This window comes from Symphalangus syndactylus, chromosome 7 (assembly GCF_028878055.3).
Source record: "Symphalangus syndactylus isolate Jambi chromosome 7, NHGRI_mSymSyn1-v2.1_pri, whole genome shotgun sequence".
In the NCBI taxonomy this organism is placed as follows: domain Eukaryota; kingdom Metazoa; phylum Chordata; class Mammalia; order Primates; family Hylobatidae; genus Symphalangus; species Symphalangus syndactylus.
Window position 1 is genome coordinate 137,721,854 of NC_072429.2, and position 23,227 is coordinate 137,745,080.

At 44.8% G+C, this 23,227-nt stretch overlaps 1 protein-coding gene across 4 annotated transcripts in view; it reads right to left on the bottom strand.

Annotated features, from left to right (window-relative positions):
* COL22A1 (collagen type XXII alpha 1 chain) overlaps positions 1-23,227 on the bottom strand; it is a 327,237-nt gene that overhangs the window by 190,131 nt on the left and 113,879 nt on the right. For all 4 annotated transcript variants that reach the window (XM_063643570.1, XM_063643569.1, XM_055287347.2 and 1 more), the window contains 3 exons: positions 22,678-22,740; positions 16,294-16,332; positions 53-106 (listed from right to left, as the gene is read on the bottom strand). In XM_063643570.1, coding sequence (XP_063499640.1) covers positions 53-106; positions 16,294-16,332; positions 22,678-22,740 — 156 coding nt within the window. The remainder of the gene's footprint in view (positions 1-52; positions 107-16,293; positions 16,333-22,677; positions 22,741-23,227) is intronic.

Here is a 23,227-nt window from a genome sequence, read left to right on the forward strand (position 1 = left end):
ATCACCAGCCCAGTACTGCCTTGTGAGCCAGGGCAGGCGGAACAGAACTTACTCTCATGCCTTTGCTGCCATCTCTCCCAGGGGGGCCGGGCAGGCCCAGGGAACCCTAGAGCCAAAAAAAGAGAATAGCAATTAGTAAAGAATAACTGAGACAGGCTCTCAGAATGCTAGTGCAGTGGAGAACGTGCCAGGAAGGGAAGGAAATTGTGGCCAAGACTGCTACTCAAAAATTGATCCACAAGCCTGCAGCACAGGCATCACTTGGGAGAGTATAAAATGCAGATTCCCAGGTTTCATGTCAGATCTACATCAGGGTCCATGTTATAGCCACATACCCAGAAGATCTGTATGCACCTGATGTGGGAGTAAGCAGCTCTGGTCCACAGCCCTTCACTAGCTGGAGGTGAGGCCCTTCCTCGCTCTGGGCTTGGTGCCATATGTGTAAAGTAGAGGATTGGGCTGCAGCAGGGATCTCGGCATCATAGACATCTGACTGGATGAGCCTTTGCTATGGGACTGAACCGTGCACTGTAGGATGCTCGGCTGCATCCCTAGATACCAGCAGCACCCTCCAGGGGTGACAACAAAAAATATCTTCAGATATTGCCAAACGCCTCCTGGTTGGGAACAACTGGGCTAGAAAAGGTATTCAACTTGTTTTAATTTTAGCTGGGACAAACTTCTTTCTAAGGAATCTCATGCAGACACACGACATGAATAAACACGGAGCAGCTGTGGGAAGTCGTGGGCTAGACCAGCTCCTCACCCCACTTTCTATTCCACACACTTCTCAGAGAAGGCTGGGGCAGGAATTTAGAAACAGGTAACTCCAGCACCTCGAAGTTCCCGCCCAGCTCCAACACCACTTGGTGTCAGTCAAAGGGTCCTGCCTGAGACCTCCCCGCCCCGCTCCCAGCTCTCCATCAGTGTCTATGTGGCACTGAGCAAGGCTGCGCCTCTCTCTGGGCTGTTTCCATCTATACAGTGCGGGTGCTGGGTATTCAATGAAAAAAACGAACAGATGAATCTCTATGTAAAGTTCATAAAACACTATGGGCCAAAGTGTATTTCTACATACATCATCTGATTTACTCATCATAATCCTATGAGATATGTATTATTTTCTCAAAGCATATCAGATATATTTCTAGATTTTATCTTCAAACATGCATGCATACACATGCTTTTAAAATTTCTATGAAGTGCCTTCCATGGCCTCAAGATTCTATCTGATATAAGTCAGTGTGATATTGAAGAGAAAGACTGACAGACAAATGTCTCTGGCCATGGCATGAGACAGACATAAGTCCATCTCAGCTCTAGACCTTCCTGGCTGTGAGACCTTTTTTTTTGAGACGTGGTCTTGTTCTTTCACTCAAACTGGAGTACAGTGACATAATCATGGCTCATGCAGCCTTGACCTCCTCGGCTCAAGTGATCCTCCCACCTCAGCCTCCCATGTAGCTCAGACTACATGCACACATCACCACATCTGGCGAATTTTTGTATTTTTTGTATAGACAGGGTTTCACAATGTTGCCCAGGCAGGCCTCGAACTCCTGAGCTCAGGCAATCCACCTCCTTGGCCTCCCAAAGTGCTGGAATTACAGGAGTAATTCCAAGTCTAGGCATGGGGGATATGGTGGTGGCAGGCACCTATAATCCCAGCTACTTGGGAGGCTGAGGCAGGAGAATCGCTTGAACCGGGGAGGCGAAGGTTGCAGGTGCCCGGCCCTGGCTGTGAGACCTTAAACACACCCTGGAAGGCTCAGAGTCCCACTGGCCTCAGGTGTGAAGTGTGGATATTGCTACCAGCAGCAGGATGGCTGCAAGGTGAGGCAAGGTTTGGTAAATGAAAGTGAGCACACTCTGCTGTGGGGACAGAATTGGGCTTCCTGGTACTGTTCGTTCTCCCAGTGACCTAGGCCCACGATGACAGAGGGATCAATGCAAGCACCCCACTAGCGCACCTGTGGTCTGGGAAAGAACACCTTCGCCAGCTGCTGTGTGCACCATAAGCCTCTGGGGATGGCCACACAGATTTGCTCTGCTGCCCTTACCTGACACAATTCCACAGCAGAGACAAAGGGACCGTGCAAAGACACAACATTGACTGGCTTGTAAGTTGCTTGTGGTTCTCAGGCTTGGGACCAGCAGAGTCTAGTCCTGGGCCCTGAGGGGTAGTAGCTTCATGTGGGTGGGGACTGGCAGAGGGGATGCCTCCAGCAAGGAAGCCTAGCAAGCAGTCATTCATGGAAAGGGCAGGCTGAACACCATTCCTCCGACCCTCACATAGAGGAGGGTGGGTACCTTGGGGCAAATTCCTTACTCTCTGAATCTCAGTTTAATTTTCTATAAAATGGGGACAATCATGGTATATTAGGGTTTTCTAGAGGGACAGAACTAATGGAAAAAAATATATATATATACATTTTTTTCAAAGGGGCAGTTTATTAACTAACAAGATCACAAGGTCCCACAATAGGCCGTCTGCAGGCTGAGGAGCAAGGAGAGCCAGTCCAAGTTCCAAAACTGAGGAACCTGAAGTTCAACGTTCCAGGGCAGGGAGCATCCAGCATGGGAGAGAGATGGAGGCTAGGAGGCTGGGCCAGTCTCTCCTTCCACATTTTTCTGCCTGCTTATATTCTAGCTGTGCTGGCAGCTGATTAGATGGTGCTCACCTAGATTAAGGATGGGTCTGCCTTTCTCAGCCCAATGACTCAAAAGTTAATCTCTTTTGGCAACACCCTCACAGACACGCCCAGGATCAATACTTTGTATCCTTCAATCCAATCAAGTTGATGGCATTAACCATCACACATGGCCACTGTGAAAAGTTGTCATAAGTATTAAAATCCTCCCAGGTGCTTCCCAGAGCATTTCCAAACGAAATAGGGATTCTTTGATCAAACAGCTCTGTGGAAAAAAAATGCAGAGTTAAACCAAGTGAAGCAAGTTCCTCTACAGTGGGTTTTCTTGAAGGCTTACTCATGCCCTTATTGATGATTCTCTATAAGGTCCTGGCCTACCAGACCCTTTTCAAGGGCATGGAAGGACCTGCTGTGTGGCTCAGAGCCCAGAGCCCATGCAGGGAGAGGGACTGCTGCTTCTCAGAGCCTCATCTAGGGTAAAACTGGGTCCAAGACAAAAATGAACAAGGGCTATTAAACTTGTGATGGAGACCAGGCTGCCATTGCTTTCATCTCAGCAGAGGGTTTGAAGATGTTAGTTAGATAATCAACCTTATTTCTAGGGTTAAAAGAGGAAATACTGAGACAGTCTCAGATTGGCAAGTGTTGTATTTAGGGGTGATTTTTGGAAGGCAGGAGACATGCTAATTCCAGGATACCTGTCCATCCTTGGCTGGATACAAAGGGGCAGGTGAGGGGTTTGGGAATATTTCATAAGAGAAAGGATTGTTCAATGGGAAGGATAGGGGATTTCTGTTGTCAGTTGTTTCTCGGGAAAAGTGGGGGCCAGTGGTTTACTTTAGTGGGTTAAACTATCACAAGCATCTTCCTTGGGGCATGCTGTCATGGCAGGTGCTTTCTCAGCCTCCAGTTACACATCAGCAAAATGAGAAGCCACCTCACCTCCCCTTGAGCCACTTCCCCATTTGGCGGTTCTGGAATTTCAATTTTAAAATCTGAGATTGAAAGAGATAACCGGTACAGGAGGTGGTGATTTCTACTCGATTAAACACACATGCGTGTTTAATAATGGCAGAACCAACAGTCAGGGTAAAGTAATATTAATCACAGTGTATTAATGTGATAGTACAGATGTTGCTGAGGATAGTTTATCTATTATTACAAGGCGCCAGGCACTGAGCGCTTTACATCCATCACTGCATTCAACACCTCCCCACAACAGTTCTATGAAAGAGACAGAATCATCATCTCCATTTCCGTGTTTATGAAACAAAAGCACAGGCAGCTGATTAGCTCTAATTTAATCAGCTGATTAGAGCTGATTAGATTAGATTTAATCTGCCCAAAGTTACAATGCTTGTGGAAGAGCCAGACTCCAGGCCCTACAGTGTGCTTCTGAACATCTTCACAGCACTTAATGGTGTCCGAACTCACATCAGTTCCCTGGTTGTGGGGCAGCCCTATAAGCTAAGTGTTGCTATCCTCACCCTACCTTCAGGCACACTGGGGCACAGGGCAGGTGCATGACTTTCTCATGGCTACCGGGGAGTCTACATGGCAGAGTGAGGCAGGTTGGGGTAGTTCACACTTTAGCATCCGGCCTTAGCTCTCTCTCTCCAGGGATCCTGCCCTTCCTCTTCAGCCTCCACCAGCCCTGCTCCCCTGGGAATACTGAAAGGAACACTCGTTTGACTGCCTCAGAGGCGGAGAAGCTCTACATGGAGCCAGGAGACGGTGGTGAGCAATACAGTGGGCTCAGCTCGACACAGCCTGTGTCTCCAAGGTCCATGCTCCAACCTCTACCTGCCTCCTGCACTAACCTGGGCAAATGGCGTGTCCATTTCCTGATGGCAGGGACACCAGTTCATGAGACACGTCCCTACAACCCTAGGAATCAATTATAGATTTTCCAATGCAGGAAGCATCACAAAAGGATGAGGACTTCCTCTGAGGGCATGCACTAGATAGTGCCTCCCTCCAGAATCAGGCCTCTGGGAGTGACTCGCCTGAGATGTCGGTCACCCACTTACAATGGCAGGTCCTCGAATGACCAGTCTGTCTTCTGGCTCTGGTGGGTTGGGAAACCCTGCAGCTGAATGCAGAGGGAGGGACGTCGTGATGGGATGGGCTCCTGCCTCAGGAATAAAGGAGAGGGCAGCAGGACACCTTGGCCTCTCCTCCCAGCTGCCAGTTTTCTAGCCTTGTTGGTTCTTTCAAATAGATGCCCAGTAGATGTCTGTGTGAATTTTTCTCGTCCACAAGATGGGAGCTCTGTGAGATATGGAGCAGGACTTAATCACCTCTGCACTTCCAGTGCCTGGCTTGACATAGTGTCCACACTGCCCTGTGTGCTTCAATTCTTTCTAGAGCCCTGTGGGCTTGTAAGGGAATGGAAGACTCTCCTACTTTAAAATTAGTCTTGTGTAAGCCCCAGAGACAAAGTGAACAGTGGGTGTGGTAGAGAGGTAATGGTCCTTAGAGCCAGTGAGCCACAGCTTCACACTGTCCACCTCCCACCCTCCCTGCCTCCCCATCACTAAGTACTGATCGCTTTGGCCAAACTGTCAAAATGCTCTGAGTCTTGGTCTTCATCTGTAAATAGGCATCGTCAACCTAGCTTCAGAATTGGTCTTCCCAAGGACATGGAAAACTAGGCGTGTTGGTTTTAGATGGCTGAGGTAGTAGAAGAAAGTCCCTTCTGCTTTGTTCAGGGATGTGGCCACCCTTACTGTGTATTCTAAGAACAGAACTAGAGGTCTCTGTAGAAGTGAGTATGTTCTGAGTCAGAGATGGTAACATCTCTTTTTGAATGTTTTTTTACATGGTTAAGATAACCAAGTCACCACTGCAAATACATAGATTTTAAGAAACGCCCATCTGCAACTCATCCCGAGATCCAAGCATTTTACTAGAATGATTCCTGTCCTATGAAAACTTTGCCCCAAGAGAAAGTCAACCTAACTCAAATATTTCATTAGTATTAATATTAGTATCACTGATTCTTAACATTACAAAACATCTTCACCATTTCCTTGTGACAGACCTTCCAAAATTCCCCAGCTGGACTCACCAACAGCTGCCCATAGCATCTTTGAAAAGAGAAAGTTAGGCCGGGCACAGTGGCTCACACTTGTAATCCCAACACTTTGGGAGGCCGAGGCGGGCGGATCATGAGGTCAGGAGTTCGAGACCATCTCGGCCAACACAGTGAAACCCCATCTCTACTAAAGATACAAAAATTAGCTGGAAGTGGTGGCAGGCACCTGTAATCCCAGCTACTTGGGAGGCTGAGGCAGGAGGATTGCTTGAACCCGGGAGACGAAGGTTGCAGTGAGCCGAGATCATGCCACTGCACTCCAGCCTGGGCAGCAGAGCTAGAAACAGTCTCAAAAAAAAAAAAAAAAAAAAAGAAAGAAAGAAGAAGAAAAAAGAAGGAAAAGAGAAAGTTATAGCCCTGAGCTGCCTATTCATCTTCCACCAGGAAAGTCATTTAACTTCTATGAGCCTCTCATCATTTCTAAAGTAGAGGTTTACAGGCTTTCAGATGAGAATTAAATGTGGACATAATTTGCAGACTATGAAGTATTATTGAAATGTGAGCTCTTCCATTGTATCTCTTGATAACTAAGAACACTCATCCAAGTGCATGGGACGGGTCAGGGAGATGAGTGGGGAAAAGACTAGAGGTTGCCCCCAAATTGGTAACGTCAGGCATAGAAAGATCTTTAAAAGAATATGTAAAGCTAAGGATCCACAATAAAGCAAGAAGAAAAAAGGAAAAGAAAGGAAAGGGCAGGAAGTAAGCAAAGATGAGAGAGAAAGAGAAGGAAAAAAAAGCCTAGGCTGGGAGGAGAGGGTCTGATCTTCATGAGGCCTCTGTCTCATGTTAGCAGAGCAGAACAGACTTATTCCCCTCCTATGTCTCAGCTCCTTCACCTGGAAGGGAGATGACACAAGGAGGAGGAGTACCTCTGGCTCAAGATGGCTGGTAAGAGGGCTTGAGAAAATACTTGGGAAATGCTTCGTATACAGAGAAATTCAAAACAAGCATCAGATACTATTATTTTGGCTAAACTACCCAAGCCTCTATTTTCCATCTATAAAAAGAAAATCAACACTCAGGGTATGAGAATGACAATGGATGAGACCCTCTGCAGAAGACAACCAAGGCTCAGAGAAGAGGGGCTTCCCTGTGTTCACAACGGCTGTTGTGACTCAAAATCAGGGCTTGGCTCCAAGTCCAGGCTCTGACCTGTCTTCCACCCCTGCCTCTCCCTCCACCGCATACAAACTCACTTCCTCCATGATCTCATTTGGAGGCATATGGGGGGACAACCACCTAGCAGGAAATTATCCATCTCCCCACACCCACTTGTCAGCATCCAGAGCCCCAGGGATCATCCTGTTACCTCATCAAGTAAGACACAGAGAAAGGAGAGAACAAATATTTCTGCTGCTCTTTTGGCTAATTAAATATCAGGCCCTATTTCTAAATGTTAACAAAAAGATCGTTGCCTTGCAGGAGGTGCTGTTACTAATATTCTTCATCCATTTGGTAGGCCCTTTAGTGGGGTCTTAGGAATATGCTGGGCAGTGGTTCTGAAAGCACGGTCACGGGCCAGCTGCATCAACTTCACCTGGGGTTGTGTTAGAAAGGCAACTTCTCGGGCCCCACTTCAGACATATTAAATCAGACATTCTGGGAGTGGGGTCAAGCCTGTTGGCTTAAGAAGTCCTCCAGGTAATTTGGATGTTGTCTCAAGTTTGAGAACCATTTGTCAGCACAGACAAATGCAGGCTGTGAAGTCTGAAAACATGAACTCAAATCCTGGCTCATCCCCAAGAAGAGGTAAAGTCACCTGTGCTTGGTCCCAGGTGAATGCTCATTTTATAGTGAATAGCCTGTAAAACAAGGATGGCAATATTTACCATGAAAGTTAAACTAAATAGCACATGCATGAATCCAACAGATAGCAACTTCTTGTAAATACGAGGTACTATCATGATTCTTAGATGATCTATGAATTATTTTAGGTGAATTTGAAGAAAGGGAAGGTTCTTTATGTTGGCCTCCTGGAACATGCTTTCTAATAACACTCTCTAGGCTTCCCGAGGTTTTAGGAGTTACAGAAGTCCTCCTCAGTGGGGAGGCTGAAGAGCTCTGACATTTTGCAGCTGCTGGTCGCCTCTGGGAATAAGATCTCATTAATGCTGAGAGCGCAGAAGACATCATTTGGTTTATTAAAAAAATGGAACACTATGCTGGTGTAACGGTAATTATGTTTAACGTTTATGAGCACTTTTTACAAACATAAGTCATCTATTTTCATTAGCTCACTTAATCCTCGCAGAAACCCTCCGAGGCAAGTACTATTATAGTTGTTAATTTATGCATGAGGAAAGCAAAGGTTACCGGGCTAAGTAACTGACCCACTGTTACACAGGCTGCTAAGTGACCCAGCCAAGGTCTAGATCCAGCCAGTCTGTGACCGGGGTCTGCATCCTGAGCTTTCCCTGCCCTCCCAGTTCATGAGTCCAGCATTTACCCTTCCCATAAGTGCTCTCACCCTCTTGTACGAAGCCCTTGGTTTTGTGACTGGTCCATTAGACTTGGCAAGCACCTGAGTGTCAGATGGAGCTAGAGGAGAAATGCAGATTCCTATCCCAGCTCTGCCTAAGGCCCTGAAGTGCTGTGAACTTCAGAACTTCCCCAATGTGTCCTTCAGCACCATGGACAGGGCCTGAAGCACCTCTGTTTATTCTAACTCTGGGCATTTTGCCCCTAACCTACAAGGCTATTTGAGGGCACATAAGCAGCTAAACTAATTTCCCCTTAAACCCTTTAATTATTGTAAAAATAGAAGGCACTCAACCACAGTTATCCAACTCGATAACCATGAATAATGCACATTAATGCACAGGCTAAGAATAGGAGATGGGGGTGCTGATTAAGCCAGCCATGAACAAAGAGAAAAGGACCCAGAGCTAGAGGCAAATGGCGTCAATATATCTATATCTTAGAAGTTTCACAAATATAAAGACAAATGTATAATTTATATTTTCTGGTTCAGAGGCTCTATAATGCAGTCTTTATATAAAGTAAGCTGATTCCTATAAGGTTTTTGAGGGTCAATAATTCCCAGATATCAGCATCACATTGAAGAAGGGGCAGGGAACTGACATTGACCAATGCCGTGGTCAAAAGTGGGGGATCCCCACTCTTGTGTCTTGTGTCAGACAGATGCAGGCTTGGCCCCACTTACTAACCAGCTCTGTGACCTTGGCCATGGCCCGCCCTTCTTAAAGGGACTCTCAGAGGCTGAAGCTCATAAACAGAATAGCCTGGAACATTAAGAGGTCAATAAAAGACTGATGTCATGATTCTTCCCAGTACATGGCACTTCCTTTTCAAAGTCACTATACCATTCCAGATAAAATCACCAGTGCTGGCCAACAAATTCTGCATGGCTGCTATTGCTAAAACATGCTCATGTTACGCCTTCAGGGAGAACTTAAAAAAGTGTGTGTGCCATCCCTCATTATGCCAAATATTTCATCAGTGGCAGAAACCCCTTGTCTTTTGGGGCTACCATATACTGGGTAGCTTGTAAACTACAGAAATTTATTTCTCACTGTTCCAGAGGCTGGAAAAGTCCAAGATCAAGGTGCCATCAGATTTGGTGTCAGGTGAAGGCCTGCTTTTTGGTTCATAGATGGCTGTCTTTTCACGGTAACCTCACATGGTGGAAAGGACAAATGGGCTCTCCGGGATCTCTTTTATAGGGCCAATCCAGTCATTCATAAAGGCTCCACCCTCATGACCCAAGGCTCCCAATACCATCACCTTGGGGGTTAGGATTTCAACATATGAATTTGGGGAGCACACACTTTCAGACCATCGTTCCCCTGATATATAGAAGTGTCTTGTGATTTCCAGAGACCTTTCTTGGTCATCACTCTGGGAGAGAGGCTCCGGGAAGAAAATCCACATGTCGCGGAGCTCCCTCTTCATTCCTCCTCCTGCTCTGCAGTCCAATTCTACCTGCAAGCAATCTTCTTATAACTTCAGTTAAAGCCTGCCTTTGAAAAACATTGAAGAAAGAACCTGGTTCCAGTGAGAAGAATCCATTATTTAACACTGTGGACAGCACAAGGTGTCTGTCATGTTGGGATAAGGGAAGACCTGACTTCTCTGTGACTGCAGACCTGACTGTCACCCAAAGGGCCCCCACCCATTGAGAAGCAGGACTGAGTGGAACATACCTTCTTTCCAATGGCTGTGCCCTATCAGTCATCCAGTGGTCAGAGTGATTTTTTTTTAAAACACCCTACGTCCCTACCTTCCTATTTACTCTTAAGAGTTAATCATTCTCCAAAGCTCACACCCCCATTTGCTGTCCCTGCCTAGCCCCCTAGCACCATGCTTGGTCCTCAGCTAGTACTTGCTATGATTTCAAGCAAGCCAGAGCTCATTATAAACTATTTTGTCCTCCTATATCCTTTTACAGTGAAATCAATCCCATGAATGTGTGGGCATGTTTTTCTAAGCCTCAGTGCCCTTTTCCATGAAATGGGCATAACGATAATGATATCTTTCACCTGCAATCTATGGGAGGGACAAATAGGACAATGCCCATAGAAATGCCTTGCCTGATGCTGGGCACTTTGATGGTGACTGAATTAGAAGCACCCCTAAGATTTCAGCAGGCCAAGGGGGATGCTGGGCGTGCAAGGAGGAAGAATCAATGACAGGGAGGCAGAGATATCCTGAGCATGACCACGGAAAGATAAACCTAGAATCAGTGGGAGACAAATATTAGGGAAGGGTCCTGTGGGCCCCATCATGTCCAGCAGGATGTGCACACCAAGCACATTGGACTCCATCTGCCAAGTGACACAGAACAGCGTAACTCCAGTGCCAATTTAAGGTCAATTGCAAACTTATGAGCGCTTGCATGTTTCAAATGGGACAGTGTATGTAAACCAAATAAAGACATCTGGACCAGAGGAATTTCCAGGGACCTTGACCTTTCCTCCATTTGGTAATTAGCATCTTATTTGTTTAGCAAACCACCCCACAAACACCCTTCCGTGCCATGACTTCAGAACTCTCAGGTGGATTTCCTGCACACTTGGCATCCTCTTCAGAATGTGGAGCCAAGGCTCTGAGAAGGTTGCATCCCAGGAAGATGGAAGAACCTGGACTACCTGTCTGGCTCAGAGACTCACCTTTCACCACGTTTATCCCTTGTCAGGTTTATGGTGCCAGTAAAATTGAAGACAACCATAAAAGACAATGAACTAATGTTTTCGTGACCCAAAATTCTATCTACTGCTGAGTCAACGAGCCCAATAAAATTTAGCTGAGTTTCTTATATTTGCTTGCTGATTTTTTTTTTCTGGTGCACCATACTGTGAAATCTGAGCAGAAAATCCATATGAAGTTTTATTTATTGCCATATGGATTTCTGTGAAAATGCTTAAGACATGACTTTTTGGTGGTGCTTGTTATTGTACTTTCCCCCTCTACCAAATGCTGAGTCCCTAGTTGCTGACCCAAGCATGGCTTTGTGGGACACTTTGCCCCCATTTCATTCCTGGTGGGTGTCAGGGCCCCTGACTATCTGTAAGATGTGGTCCAGGCTACATCAGGTCCATCCTGTCCACTCCAGGAAAGTTGGATCTCTTCAGGACCCAACACTGTCCCACCTCTAGGCCCTTGTCTAGGCAAATCCCTGCCTGAAAGGCCACCATCAACATCCCAACCCAACTCGACCCACAATATTAATAATAGCTACTGTTCATGAAGAAAGCTAAGACCGGCCGGGCATGGTGGCTCACCCTTGTAATCCCAGCGCTTTGGGAGGCCGAGGCGGGCGGATCACGAGGTCAGGAGATCGAGACTATGGTGAAACCCCATCTCTACTAAAAATACAAAAAATTAGCCGGGCGTGGTGGCGGGCGCCTGTAGGCCCAGCTACTCAGAGAGGCTGAGGCAGGAGAATGGCGTGAACCCGGGAGGCGGAGTTTGCAGTGAGCCGAGACTGCACCACTGCACTCCAGCCTGGGTGACAGAGCGAGACTCCGTCTCAAAAAAAAAAAAAAAAAGAAAGAAAGCTAAGACCACTGGCAGGAAATGCATTGCCTCACGGCTCGGAGACACTGGAGATCTGCCTCAGGTGAGCCTGCTCTGTACTCAGCAACCGATCTGTCTCAGGGTCACCTTCATCTTCTTTGAACTGGCTCCTATCATGGTAGCAACATGGCTATGGGAATTTCAAGGCTCTCATGCTTATATCCTTGGGCCCAGGGAGAAAAGAGCGTCTGTCCTTGTCCTTCTAAGTGAAAGTACTGAGTCCGTTCTAACGGAACTAACCAGGAGAATGTGCCTGAACTGATCCTCATGCTTGGAGAATGACTCAGACCTGATTCTTGCTCAGTCTTTCTGAAGTTGCTTCATTTACCAGGTCCCTTGCTATCTCTTCCCGTGGATAAACCCGCCAACCCCTCACATCAGCTAATGAGAGTGTGCTGTTGTTGTTACTGTTATATTCAGTGTATGGGCTAAGGTCACTCACCTTGTCTAAGCCTCAGTTTCCTTAGCTGCCAAAGAACAGTGATTCTATCAGCTCTGCGGCTTCCCTTCATTTTAGTAACCATCAGTGATTGTGTTTCCTGGGCACATACTAACTGTGTGACCTTGTGCAGGTCACTTGACCTCAGTGCCATGTTCTCCTCATCCTTGAAATGGGCACAGCATTGCCTTCCCTGAAATATTGTCTTAATGATGGGAGAGTAAGTATGAAATGCCCTTAGCAGGATGCCTGGTACATGCAGAAGCCAATGCACATTGACGCAGTGGTTAATAACAATTCCAAATATATAAAAAAAAAAACACAGCCAGAATAAGAGTATTACCATCCCTGGACCCATCGAGCTCTGGTCTACCCAATACCCCCAAACTCAATCCAACCTATGCATCAATTACTTTGGAGACAACAGTCAGCTAAGAAGCCAGTTTGTTAAGCCCAGTCTCAATGCATGAGTCACGAGTGGCCTTCTACCCTCTCTAGACGCTATCAATCCCCTCGGCCCACTCTGGTCTCCTCATTTCTGGAGGAGAAGTAGAGACTTCAAGTTACAGAAAAGAGCCCTAGGGGGCAAAGGCTGGGGGTGGGCTGATTTCCTAATCTCAGAGCTGCTGCCTGAAAAGGACTTTATGCATCAGCTCATCCCACCTCCTCCATTGTACAGAGGAGGAAGCAGAGTCCCAGAGAGGGAAGTGACTCACTCCAAATCACACAGCTAATATGTGGCGGAATCTAGACTCAGACTTTGCTAAAAATATCAACTGCAGGAAAATGTCAACCGAGGACAGAGCCAGAAGTGCCAGCGTCCATTCAGCTGCCTGTCTCTCCTGCCAACATCGAAGATGTGAGGAGGTCTCCATGGCCACAACTATGCCCTCGCAGCATCAGACCCTTGAATGTGATGCTGCAGGTAGGACTCCTGGCACCAGAAGGTGCCTTCAGGTGTGAGGAGAACAGGCATCCAAGGCTGCCCGCTGTGAGCTCACCCCAGGGCCACTGAGGCAGAGATGCCCTGCAGCCCAAAGGGAGGAAGGAGGCTTCCAGTCCCTGCCTGGTGACAGGAACACACGTGAAGGACACGTTAGTTGAGAGGAAAGGCTGGTCCCAGAGGAACATGGGAAGGAGGTCACAGAGCTGCATGGTATTGCCTGGCAGATACCACCCAGACTGAGTGTTCTGACCTCCAGACCCCGGCAGTCCCGGATCCTGATTTGGAGGAATACCCGGGTGCCCTCTTCATACCCTGTGCTCGGCCTCTGCCCACTGGAACCGAGCATGCAAACAACAATGAAAGTAGCTGCTAGACTGGGCACGGTGGCTCATGCCTGTAATCTCAACACTGTGGGAGGCCGAGGCAGGCGGATCACCTGAGGTCAAGAGCTCGAGACCATCCTGGCCAACATGGTGAAACCCTGTCTCTACTAAAAATACAAAAATTAGCCGAGCATGGTGGTGCATGCCTGTAGTCCCAGCTACTCAGGAGGCTGAGGCAGGAGAATCACTTGAACCCAGGAGGCAGAAGTTGCAGTGAGCCAAGATCGTGCCATTGCACTCTAGCCTGGTGACAGAGTGAGACTTCATCTCAAAAAAAAAAAAAAAAAAAAAAAGGAGCTGCTGAACATGTTGGTGGGAACGCAGATGGTCTCACCACTGCGGGAAACAGTATGGTGGCTCCTCAAAAGAAAGATTTAAAATAGAACTACTGTATGATCTAGCAATTCTGCTTCTGAATATTTATTCAAAAGAGTTGGAATCAGGATCTCACAGAGATACTCATGCTCCCATGTTCACAGCAGCATAATTCATGATAGCCACGATATGGAAACAACTTAGATGTCCATCAGTGGATGGATGGAAAAAGAAAACATGGTATACTGAATTGCTAGATCATACAGTAGCTCTATTTTTAACACCCAACAGAATGCTATTCAGCCTTTAAAAAGAAGGAAATTCTGTCATTTTTGACAACGTGAATGAATCTGGAGGACATTATGCTAACTGAAATAAGCCAGATGCAGGGAGACAAATACTACATAATTCCACATATGAAGTACCTAAAATAGTCAAATTCCTAGAATTAAAGAGTAGAAAAGCAGCTTCCAGGGGTTGGGGGAGAGGAAATGGGGAGATGCCAATTAATGGGCAAAAAATCTCGGTTAAGCAAAATGAATGCATTCTAGGGATCTGCTGCACCACACCGTGCCTATGGTCAACAGTACTGTACTGCACACTTTAAAGTTTGTTAGGAGGGTAGATCTCATGTTGTGTCCTTACCACAATTAAATGAAACTCATTAAAAAAAAACAACGTAAAACAAGAAAGTAGCTGCTGAATTTGAGCATCTAGGTTCCCGGTGCTGTGCTTTTAAATCACAGAGAAGTCAGGAAAGCTGCAGGAGATTTTTAAGTCAGGAGATGGAGGCTCAAAATTGATGGCAGAGCCAGAGAGTGGTGGAATGGAGACATGAGCTACATCTGCCTGGTTGTACCACTTAAGTTATGCTGTGTGTTGCGCTACACTCAAACTGCTTTTCATTCTTGTGAGGTAGTCAATTTACACGTGTGCCTATGCTTTTAATGGAGGAGCTCATTGTGAAATAAAGAAAGACACAAAGAAATGTGAAGGAGAAAATAAATATCCTCATAACTTTTTCACCCACAGACAGCCAGTGGTTAATAATAGGGATTTGTCTCCATCACTAATTTCTCTCTGTCTCTCCTCTCCCTCTTTCAGACACACACACACACACACACACACACACACACACACACACACACAGAGAGAGAGCTGGTGTCATATCGTATACACATTTTGCAACATGCTTTAAAAATGAACAGAATATTGACTGGATTTTCTAGGTCATTAGTTCTTCTCCTAAATGTCATTTTGCATCATCAAATACTGTTGCATTATTGAGGTATACCATAATGTATTTTGCCCACTACACAGCATTGTGTCATTTCTAGTCTCACTTATAAATTGCACATGGATATGTACTTGTGCATATCCCTGATTTATCTCCTTAGAGGAGAGCTGGATGTGTAAGAGTGCCTACAGGAAGAGAATGAGCTGTCCACATGAAAGCTGTTTCCACTGTAAGTTAATGGAGTGTTACATGTGTTACATAACCAGCCTTATGCAAGGGACTAATGTGACCCCCTCTGAGCAATGAATGACCTCTCAGGATCCAACAGCACTATGTTTTGAGTCCACGAGTGCCTGTACTCCAGTGAAAGTATCAACAGGCATTTGCACTGTAAAGTCTGGTGGCTGCCTCTCCAGGAAAACGACAATTTTTTGTTTCTTTTTTCTTTCGTTTTTTAAATAGCTGGTATGAGTAGAAAATAGCATTTTTAGAAGCTTTCCACTTTTTATTTATCATTATAGGGTAACATCTTAAGAATAATTTCTTCTTTAGGAGGAATCCCATATTTCCCAGGATTGGTCAAGCCTGTGCATGTTTTACTGCAGGTAAGAGAAGGTGCAACATGCATAGCTGGGGAGAACATCTTTATTTTTCCCACAAATTCTTCTGATGTCCTTTATTTTACCTCCAATCTTATTGGAGTTTCCTTGTAAATGATGAGTCATTTTTTTCTCTTGCTACTTTCCTTTTTTTTTTTTTTTTTTTTTTTTTTTTGGTTTTTGGCATTTTTACTATGATGTTTATAAGTGTATCTCTTTGTGTTTATCTTAATTGGGGTTCACTGAGAACCTGCCCCCAGATTTCCACTTCTCGGGTATAGTTCAAACGTCAACATTTCCAACAGAATATGCCCAGAATTCCCCAAGATATATGTGTCCTACTCAGTTCTCCAACCACCATTTTACCATTTTCTGTCTCCACCTTCTCTCTCTCTGCTGAGTACAGTACATGCTTCAACCACCCAAGTCATGGAGGACACACATTGAGGCCAGTTACACAGCACAGGACACCTCTTTTCCCCCACTCAAATTCTTTCCAGGCAACATAATAGTAGCACACACCTCTCCCAAACCTAAGTCCTCTGTCCCATTCCCTTGGAGGAGTATGATAAAAGGAAGATGCTTACCTTTTCACCCTTTTCCCCTTGGCCAAAAGGTCCTAGGCCCTAGAAAAATGAAAGAAGGCAAAGATTCACTACAGAGCATCTCCATGGCATGACATTGCAAATGGCAACATCATCCTGAGATTTGAAAGGATTAGATATTTTCTCATCAGCTCTGCCCAGTAGCCACTAAAAGAAATGATGACTATTGTCGACTGAGTATGCATTCTCATGAGTATCATCTCACTTAATGTTTCCAGTAACTCAATATTATAGTTACTATTCTTTGTTTCCATAACAGTTTCATTGAAATGTAATTTGCATACCATATAATTCACCTACTTAAAATGTACAATTCGATGTGTTTTAGTACAAAGTTGTGCAACAAAATCCCCACAATTTTAGAATATTTTTATCATCTCAGAAACAACCCGTGTCTATTAGCAATGACTCCAGACTTCCTCTACTCCAGCTCTAGGAAAACATTAATCTGTTTTCTATTTCTATAGATTTGTCTATTCTGTACATTTTTTATATAAATGGAATCATATAATATGTGGCCTTTTATGATTGGCTTATATCACTCAGCAAAGTCTTTCCAAGGTTAATCCATGTCAGACATGTATACGTACTTCATTTTATTGCAAAATGATATGACATTGTACGCATATGACATACATTTTCTTCAGGTGACAGACATTTGGGTTTTCTACTTTTGGCTATTGTAAATAATGCTGCTATAAACATTTTTGTGAAAGTTTTTGTGTAAACATATCTTTGCATTTTTGAGGGGTATATTCCTAAAAGTAGAATTGAATTGCTGGGTCATATGGTAACTCTGTCTTTAACCTAAGGGCTGCAAGGCTGTTTTCCAAAGCAACTGCACCATGTTATGCAAGCAATCCATGAAGATTCCAATTTCTCCACATTCCTAGTTGTTCTACCCATTATTGAAAAGGAGCTATTGAAGTCTCTAACTATCGTTAATTAGTTTTTCATTCCTCCTTTAAATTCTGTCAGTTTTTGCTTCATGTATTCTGGGGTTTTGTTAGGTACATATGTGTTTATAATTGCTATATTTTTAAGAAATAATTTTTTATTATAAAATGTCTCCCTTTATTGATTTTTTTGGTTTAAAGTCTATTTTGTCTAATATTAGTACAGTCACCCCAGTTTTCTGTTTTTTATTTTCAAGATGTCTATTTGCCGTCCTTTTATTTTCAACCTATTGAAACCTATTTGTCTCTTTGAATACAAAAGATACAACCTATTTGTGTCTTGTGAAACCTATTTGTCTCTTTGAATACAAAAGATACAACCTATTTGTACAACAAATTTGTTGTTGTACAAATAGGTTGTATCTTTGAATCTAAAGTGTGCCTCCTATAGACAGGATATAGTTGGATCTTGTTATTATAAACTTTCTTAAAATTTCTGCTTTTTAGTTGGTTCATGTAGTATATTCACATATATTATTATATAATTAGATTTATATATACCATATTAGTTTTTGTTTTCTACAGGTCCCACTTTTGTTCCTTTATTGCTCCTTTACTGATCTTTTTTGAATTGAGTACTTTCTAGTGTAACATTTACACTACTTTCATGATATTTTTAACTATATATTTTGGAGTTATTTCCTTAGAGGGTGCTCTAGAGATTATTTTATGCATAATAACTTAATAGGGTCTACTCTAGATTTATAAAAACTTACTTCCAGTTAGACATAGAAACATACTCCTTCTTAGCTCTATCCCTTCTTACCTCTTTTCGTGCTATTATTTTTATGCATATTACATGCGTGTTTGTTAACACCAACCATGCATGCTTGTAATGTATTGTTACACATAACTTGCCATCCCTCTGCTTTCTAGCCTCAATCATTTCTGATGACAAGTCAGTTGTTAATTTTGTTGGAGTTTCCTTGTAAATAATGAATCATTTTTTTCTCTTGCTATGTTCAATTTTTTTTGGTTTTTGGCATTTTTACTATAATGTTTGTAAGCGTGTATCTCTTTTGTGTTTATCTTAATTGGGGTTCACTGAGCATCTTGAATATGTAGACTACTGCTTTTCATAAAATCTGAGATGCCTTCAGCCATTATTTGTTTGAATACTTTTCTGCTCCTTTCTGTCCTCTTCTGCTTTAATTCCCAGTAGGTGCAGATTCACGCACTTTATGAACCCCTACATTTCTCCAATACTCTGTCCATTTTTCATTATTTTTTCTCTGTTCTTCAGAGTACATCATCTCCACTGATCTATCTTCAAGAATTCTGATCTTTCTTTTGAGCCCCTCTAGTTTTTTTTATTTCATTTACTATAATTTTAAACTCCAGAACTTACATTTGGTTCTTTATAATTTCTAACTCTTTATTGATATTCTGTATTTGATGAAATATGACATTATGCCTTCTTTTGCTTACATCAGAATAATTTCCTTTAGCTCTTTGATCATAATTATAATGATTGCTTGGAAGGCTTTGTCTGTTAAATCCGATATTTGTATCCTCTCTCAGGCAGTTTCTGTTGTCTGCTGCCTTTTTCAGTGTATGTGTCACATTTTTCTGTTTCTTAGCACATCTCATAATTTTTGTTGAAAATTGGACATTTTAGACAATATAGCAATCCTGGATATTGACACTTCCCCTACCAAAAATTGTTTTTGTTGTTTTCTTGCTTATTTGCTCACTGACTTGGCTAGATTATTTTAATTAAGTCTATTCCCCTTCCCCAGTGTTCATCTCTGAGGCCAGTTTTCAGAGGGCATGGCCTTGGACCTATACACAGTCAGTCACCCCAGGATGAAGATGGTTTTAACAAGGCACATTTTGAAAGTCCCTTTTCTTGATTTCTCGGTCAAACTGTCTGCCTCTGCTGACATTCAGTCCAGCTCTTAGGTTCCATTACTTTCCAACTGATTCCTTTACTATTTCCTACGATGCTATACATGGCATTCATTGCTCCACAGTCTGATCAAACTGAATCAGGTCCCCTTTGCATGGGTAGCTGTTGTGGGCAGTCACTGAGGTTTCTTTCTGATGCCAGGAGCAGTCTTCTTAGTGGTGTTTTCCCCCTGGTTCTTTATGGTAAACTAGCTATGGTAAAGTTATGGTTTACTATAGAGTACCACGCTCCTCTTAATTTCTTACCACCAACATCTTCTTTGTTTCTAGAGAACCCTTACACTTATACTTCTCCACATTCTGTTGCAAAATCAGTGCCTTTGGGGAGAGCTTCAGAGTTCTTCATTCTTAAGGATTGTATCCTGGGCTAAATATCTGCATCCCTGCTCTGGAACTGGGAGCTGGGAGCTGGGACCATGGCCCTCTTCTCTTGGAATGGTGCCCCGGCTGGGAAGGAGCAGTAGCCTCTGCTTTTCTCAGCTTGCATCCTTCACTGGGGAGCCTCCACTTTATGACTGAGCTTGGAAAGGGTTGAACAGAATCCCAACATTCTTGGCTTGTCATGCCTGAGCTTGCACCTCCACCCTATGAATGGGGGTTGGGGAGAGGAAGCGAGCCCTATCCCTGGGCTGCATCTGCCAAGAATTTAGGCTCTGGAACTCCAGATGCAGGAGGTGAAAAATGTGGAATTTCACCAGGTATTATCTTTTTGGGGGGAGTAGATTCACAGAGTTCCTCATGTTGCCATTTCAGAAGCAGAACCACTACAGATATTATTTTTATATCTGTTTCACAAATGTGAAAAGTAAAGCTCAGAAAGTTCTAGCGACTTCAGTTCATGAAGCTAGTAGGTTATGGAACCAAAATTTGAATGTAGGCTGCCTGATGCTAGTGCTGCTTCCTCAATCACAGTGCTATTTGGCCTCAATAGAGCTGCTGATGATATCAGGCAGGCAATAATGATCATAATTATGCCATGGACCACTTCCCAGAGTTCAGGGCTACAGAGTATATCTATGTTTGTTCTCTGGCTGATTCTGGTGGTTTCTCTGAATTCAGAATGTCCTCCCAATCTCCCTTCCTTTGAACCCAGCTACAAGTGACAGCACATGTCCTAGAGTGGGTCTTGTCCCAGACATGGAGGAGAGAGGAATGGACCTGACATTTCCTACACCTACTGCCTGACAAGTGAGTTCCTAAAAAACCACATGTGTATGCGTTACCACCCTTCCCTGAGCTTCAGTTTGTCCATCTGTAAGGTGGGCATTTCAACCAGGCCGCACCTCACCAAGCTGATGTGAGAGTTAAGTGAGCCCCAAGTCTGTGAAGCATGTAATGCAGAGCCAGCAGTGCAGTAAGTGCTGGTAAATGTGACCAGCTCTCCTTATTTCCATGTCTTTCTGCGCACAACAGGTACTTCCTACCTACATGAAGGAGGTAGATATGCATGAGTAGGTGAAGGTGAAGCACAGCCAAGTGAGCACAAGACCCAGATTAAAACAGATGCAGGTGCAAATTCTGTCTCTGCCACGTCCAGCCTCTGTGACTGAGGGCAAGTCATTGAAGCCTGAGAAACCAGTGTCATTCGCATTAGAGATGTGATGAGACTATGTCAAAAGCTATTGCATGAAGCAAACGTTAGACTCCACAGGACGCACGTGCCAAGAAGAGTAGATGGCATCACTACGGCATGAGGGAGTGACAATGTGGGGTACTGAGGGAATTGCATTTGCCAGGCTAATTCTTCTAGGGAAGAGGCTTATTTTGTTTCATGGGTTTCCTCCTGAGCACTGAGAACACAGAAGGAACTAATTATAATCACACACACCAAAAAAGACAATGGTCATTCACTGATCACCCACTATGGGCCAGGCATTTTGTAAACCAAGTAGTTATACTTCTCATTTTGCTAATGTGTAAATGAGGCTTTATCCCAACACTTTGGGAGGCCGAGGGTGGGGGAGGTGGGGTGGATTACCTGAGGTCAGGAGTTCGAGACCAGCCTGGCCAACATGGTGAAACCCTGTCTCTACTAAAAATACAAAAATTAGCTGGGTGGCCGGGCACGGTGGCTCACGCTTGTAATCCCAGCACTTTGGGAGGCCAAGGTGGGCGGATCACGAGGTCAGGAGATCGAGACCATGGTGAAACCCCGTCTCTACTAAAAATACAAAAAATTAGCCAGGCGTGGTGGCGGGCGCCTGTAGTCCCAGCTACTCGGAAAGGCTGAGGCAGGAGAATGTCGTGAACCCGGGAGGCGGAGCTTGCAGTGAGCCAAGATCGCACCACTGCACTCCAGCCTGGGCGACAGAGCAAGATTCCATCTCCAAAAAAAAAAAAAAAATTAGCTGGGCATGGTGGCACACACCTGTAATCCCAGCTACTCAGGTGACTGAGGCAGGAGAAGCGCTTGAACCTGGGAGGCGGAGGTTGCAGTGAGCAAAGATCATGCCACTGTACTCCAGCCTGGGCGACAAGAGCAAGACTTTATCTCAAAAAAAAAAAAAAAAAAAAAAGGAAAGAAAGAAACCTGCCCAAGGTCACACAGCTAATAAAGGCTGCAGCCAAGGACAATGACCGAGGCCCATTTAACACCAAACTTGTGCTGTTGATGCCACATAATTCCATGCAGGAGGGCAGAGGTGAGTGCTTCCACCAGGACAGGGGACTGGCTGCACTCACTACCGTTCTAAACCATTTATATGCATTAATTTATTTAATCTTCATAATGCTACTGAATAGGTTGTTTTATTATCCCCATCTTACAGATGAGAAAACTAAGGATAGAAAGGTTAAGTATCTCGGTGAAGCCGGAATTCACTTCTCAGCCATTCAACTCCTGAGGGCCACCCTAAACTGTGACTTCTTCATCTCTGCAGTTCTTTCCTGACCCATCATTAATTGCATTCACTCATCAGCTGAAAGATTCATGAATACAATTCATGCTAGGCCAGGTGCTGGAAACTCTGTGACTATAAATCACAGATCAGGACACCTGGGAGTCCTCTGATGCTGGGATGGAGGAGGTGCTGTGGGAACACAGAGCTGGGGTTTGGAGCGATGTCCTGGAGAATTAGAGACAGTTGAGTAGGAATGATGAGAACTCATGAGCCAAGCAGGAAGGCGTGGTGAAGGGAAAACAGGGGTGGGGAGAAGGAAGCATTATTCTTGGCAGAGGAAAGAGCCTGTGTAATGGCCAGAGTCAGGAAGGGCACAACAAAATGACAAATTAGAGGGTTAGTAACGGTGATGATTCACAGCACAGAATTCTGGGTTATGGGGTGGCAAGGGACAAGGCTAGAGAGTCCGTGAAAGCCACATCCAGCAGGGCTCCATGCCCATGGAGAGGAGCTAGGGCTTCATCCTGAGGGTGGTGTCAGGGTAGTGCCTGGCCCCTGCCAGGTGTTCAGCCCACGCTTGCTGATTTGCATGATCAGAGGCCTCTGGGTCCCCCACACCACCCCTGAGGTTCAGCCATGCAGAGGAGCAGCCAACTACTCACCACATCACCTTTCTCTCCCTTAGGTCCAGGAGCACCAACCAGCCCAGTGGCTCCTGTGTCTCCCTGAGGGGTTGAGACCAGAGACAAGCATCAGATTAGGTTTCCCGACAGGGCTCTTGCACACACAGGACCCTCATGGCCAACCTTGCTCCAATTCCCTAGAACCAGCTGATTTCGTCTTTGCCATTTCTTCAGTGAGGCCACATGTCCCACCTCTGGCGAGGAGGAAGCAACTAAGTCATCCCCCAACATCACAATTCCAGGAACCAGGGACTTCTTGAGGAAAGCAAGTGCATGAAAGCACTGCACATTCATCCTTGGGAATGGCCTGCCACTGATCCCACCACCAGGGCCTCGGAAGGGGAGGTGGAAGTGGAAGCTCCAGGTTTGAACAGCAGGTCTGCCACTTCGCATGAGCACATCGTTACTGTCTTTGGGCCTCAGGCTTCTCTTCCATAAACAGGCACATCATGACGCAGGCACACAAGATTAAGAGCATAAAGGTGCTTTGAAAACTTCTAAGTGTCAACCAGAGTCCGCTGGGCATTCA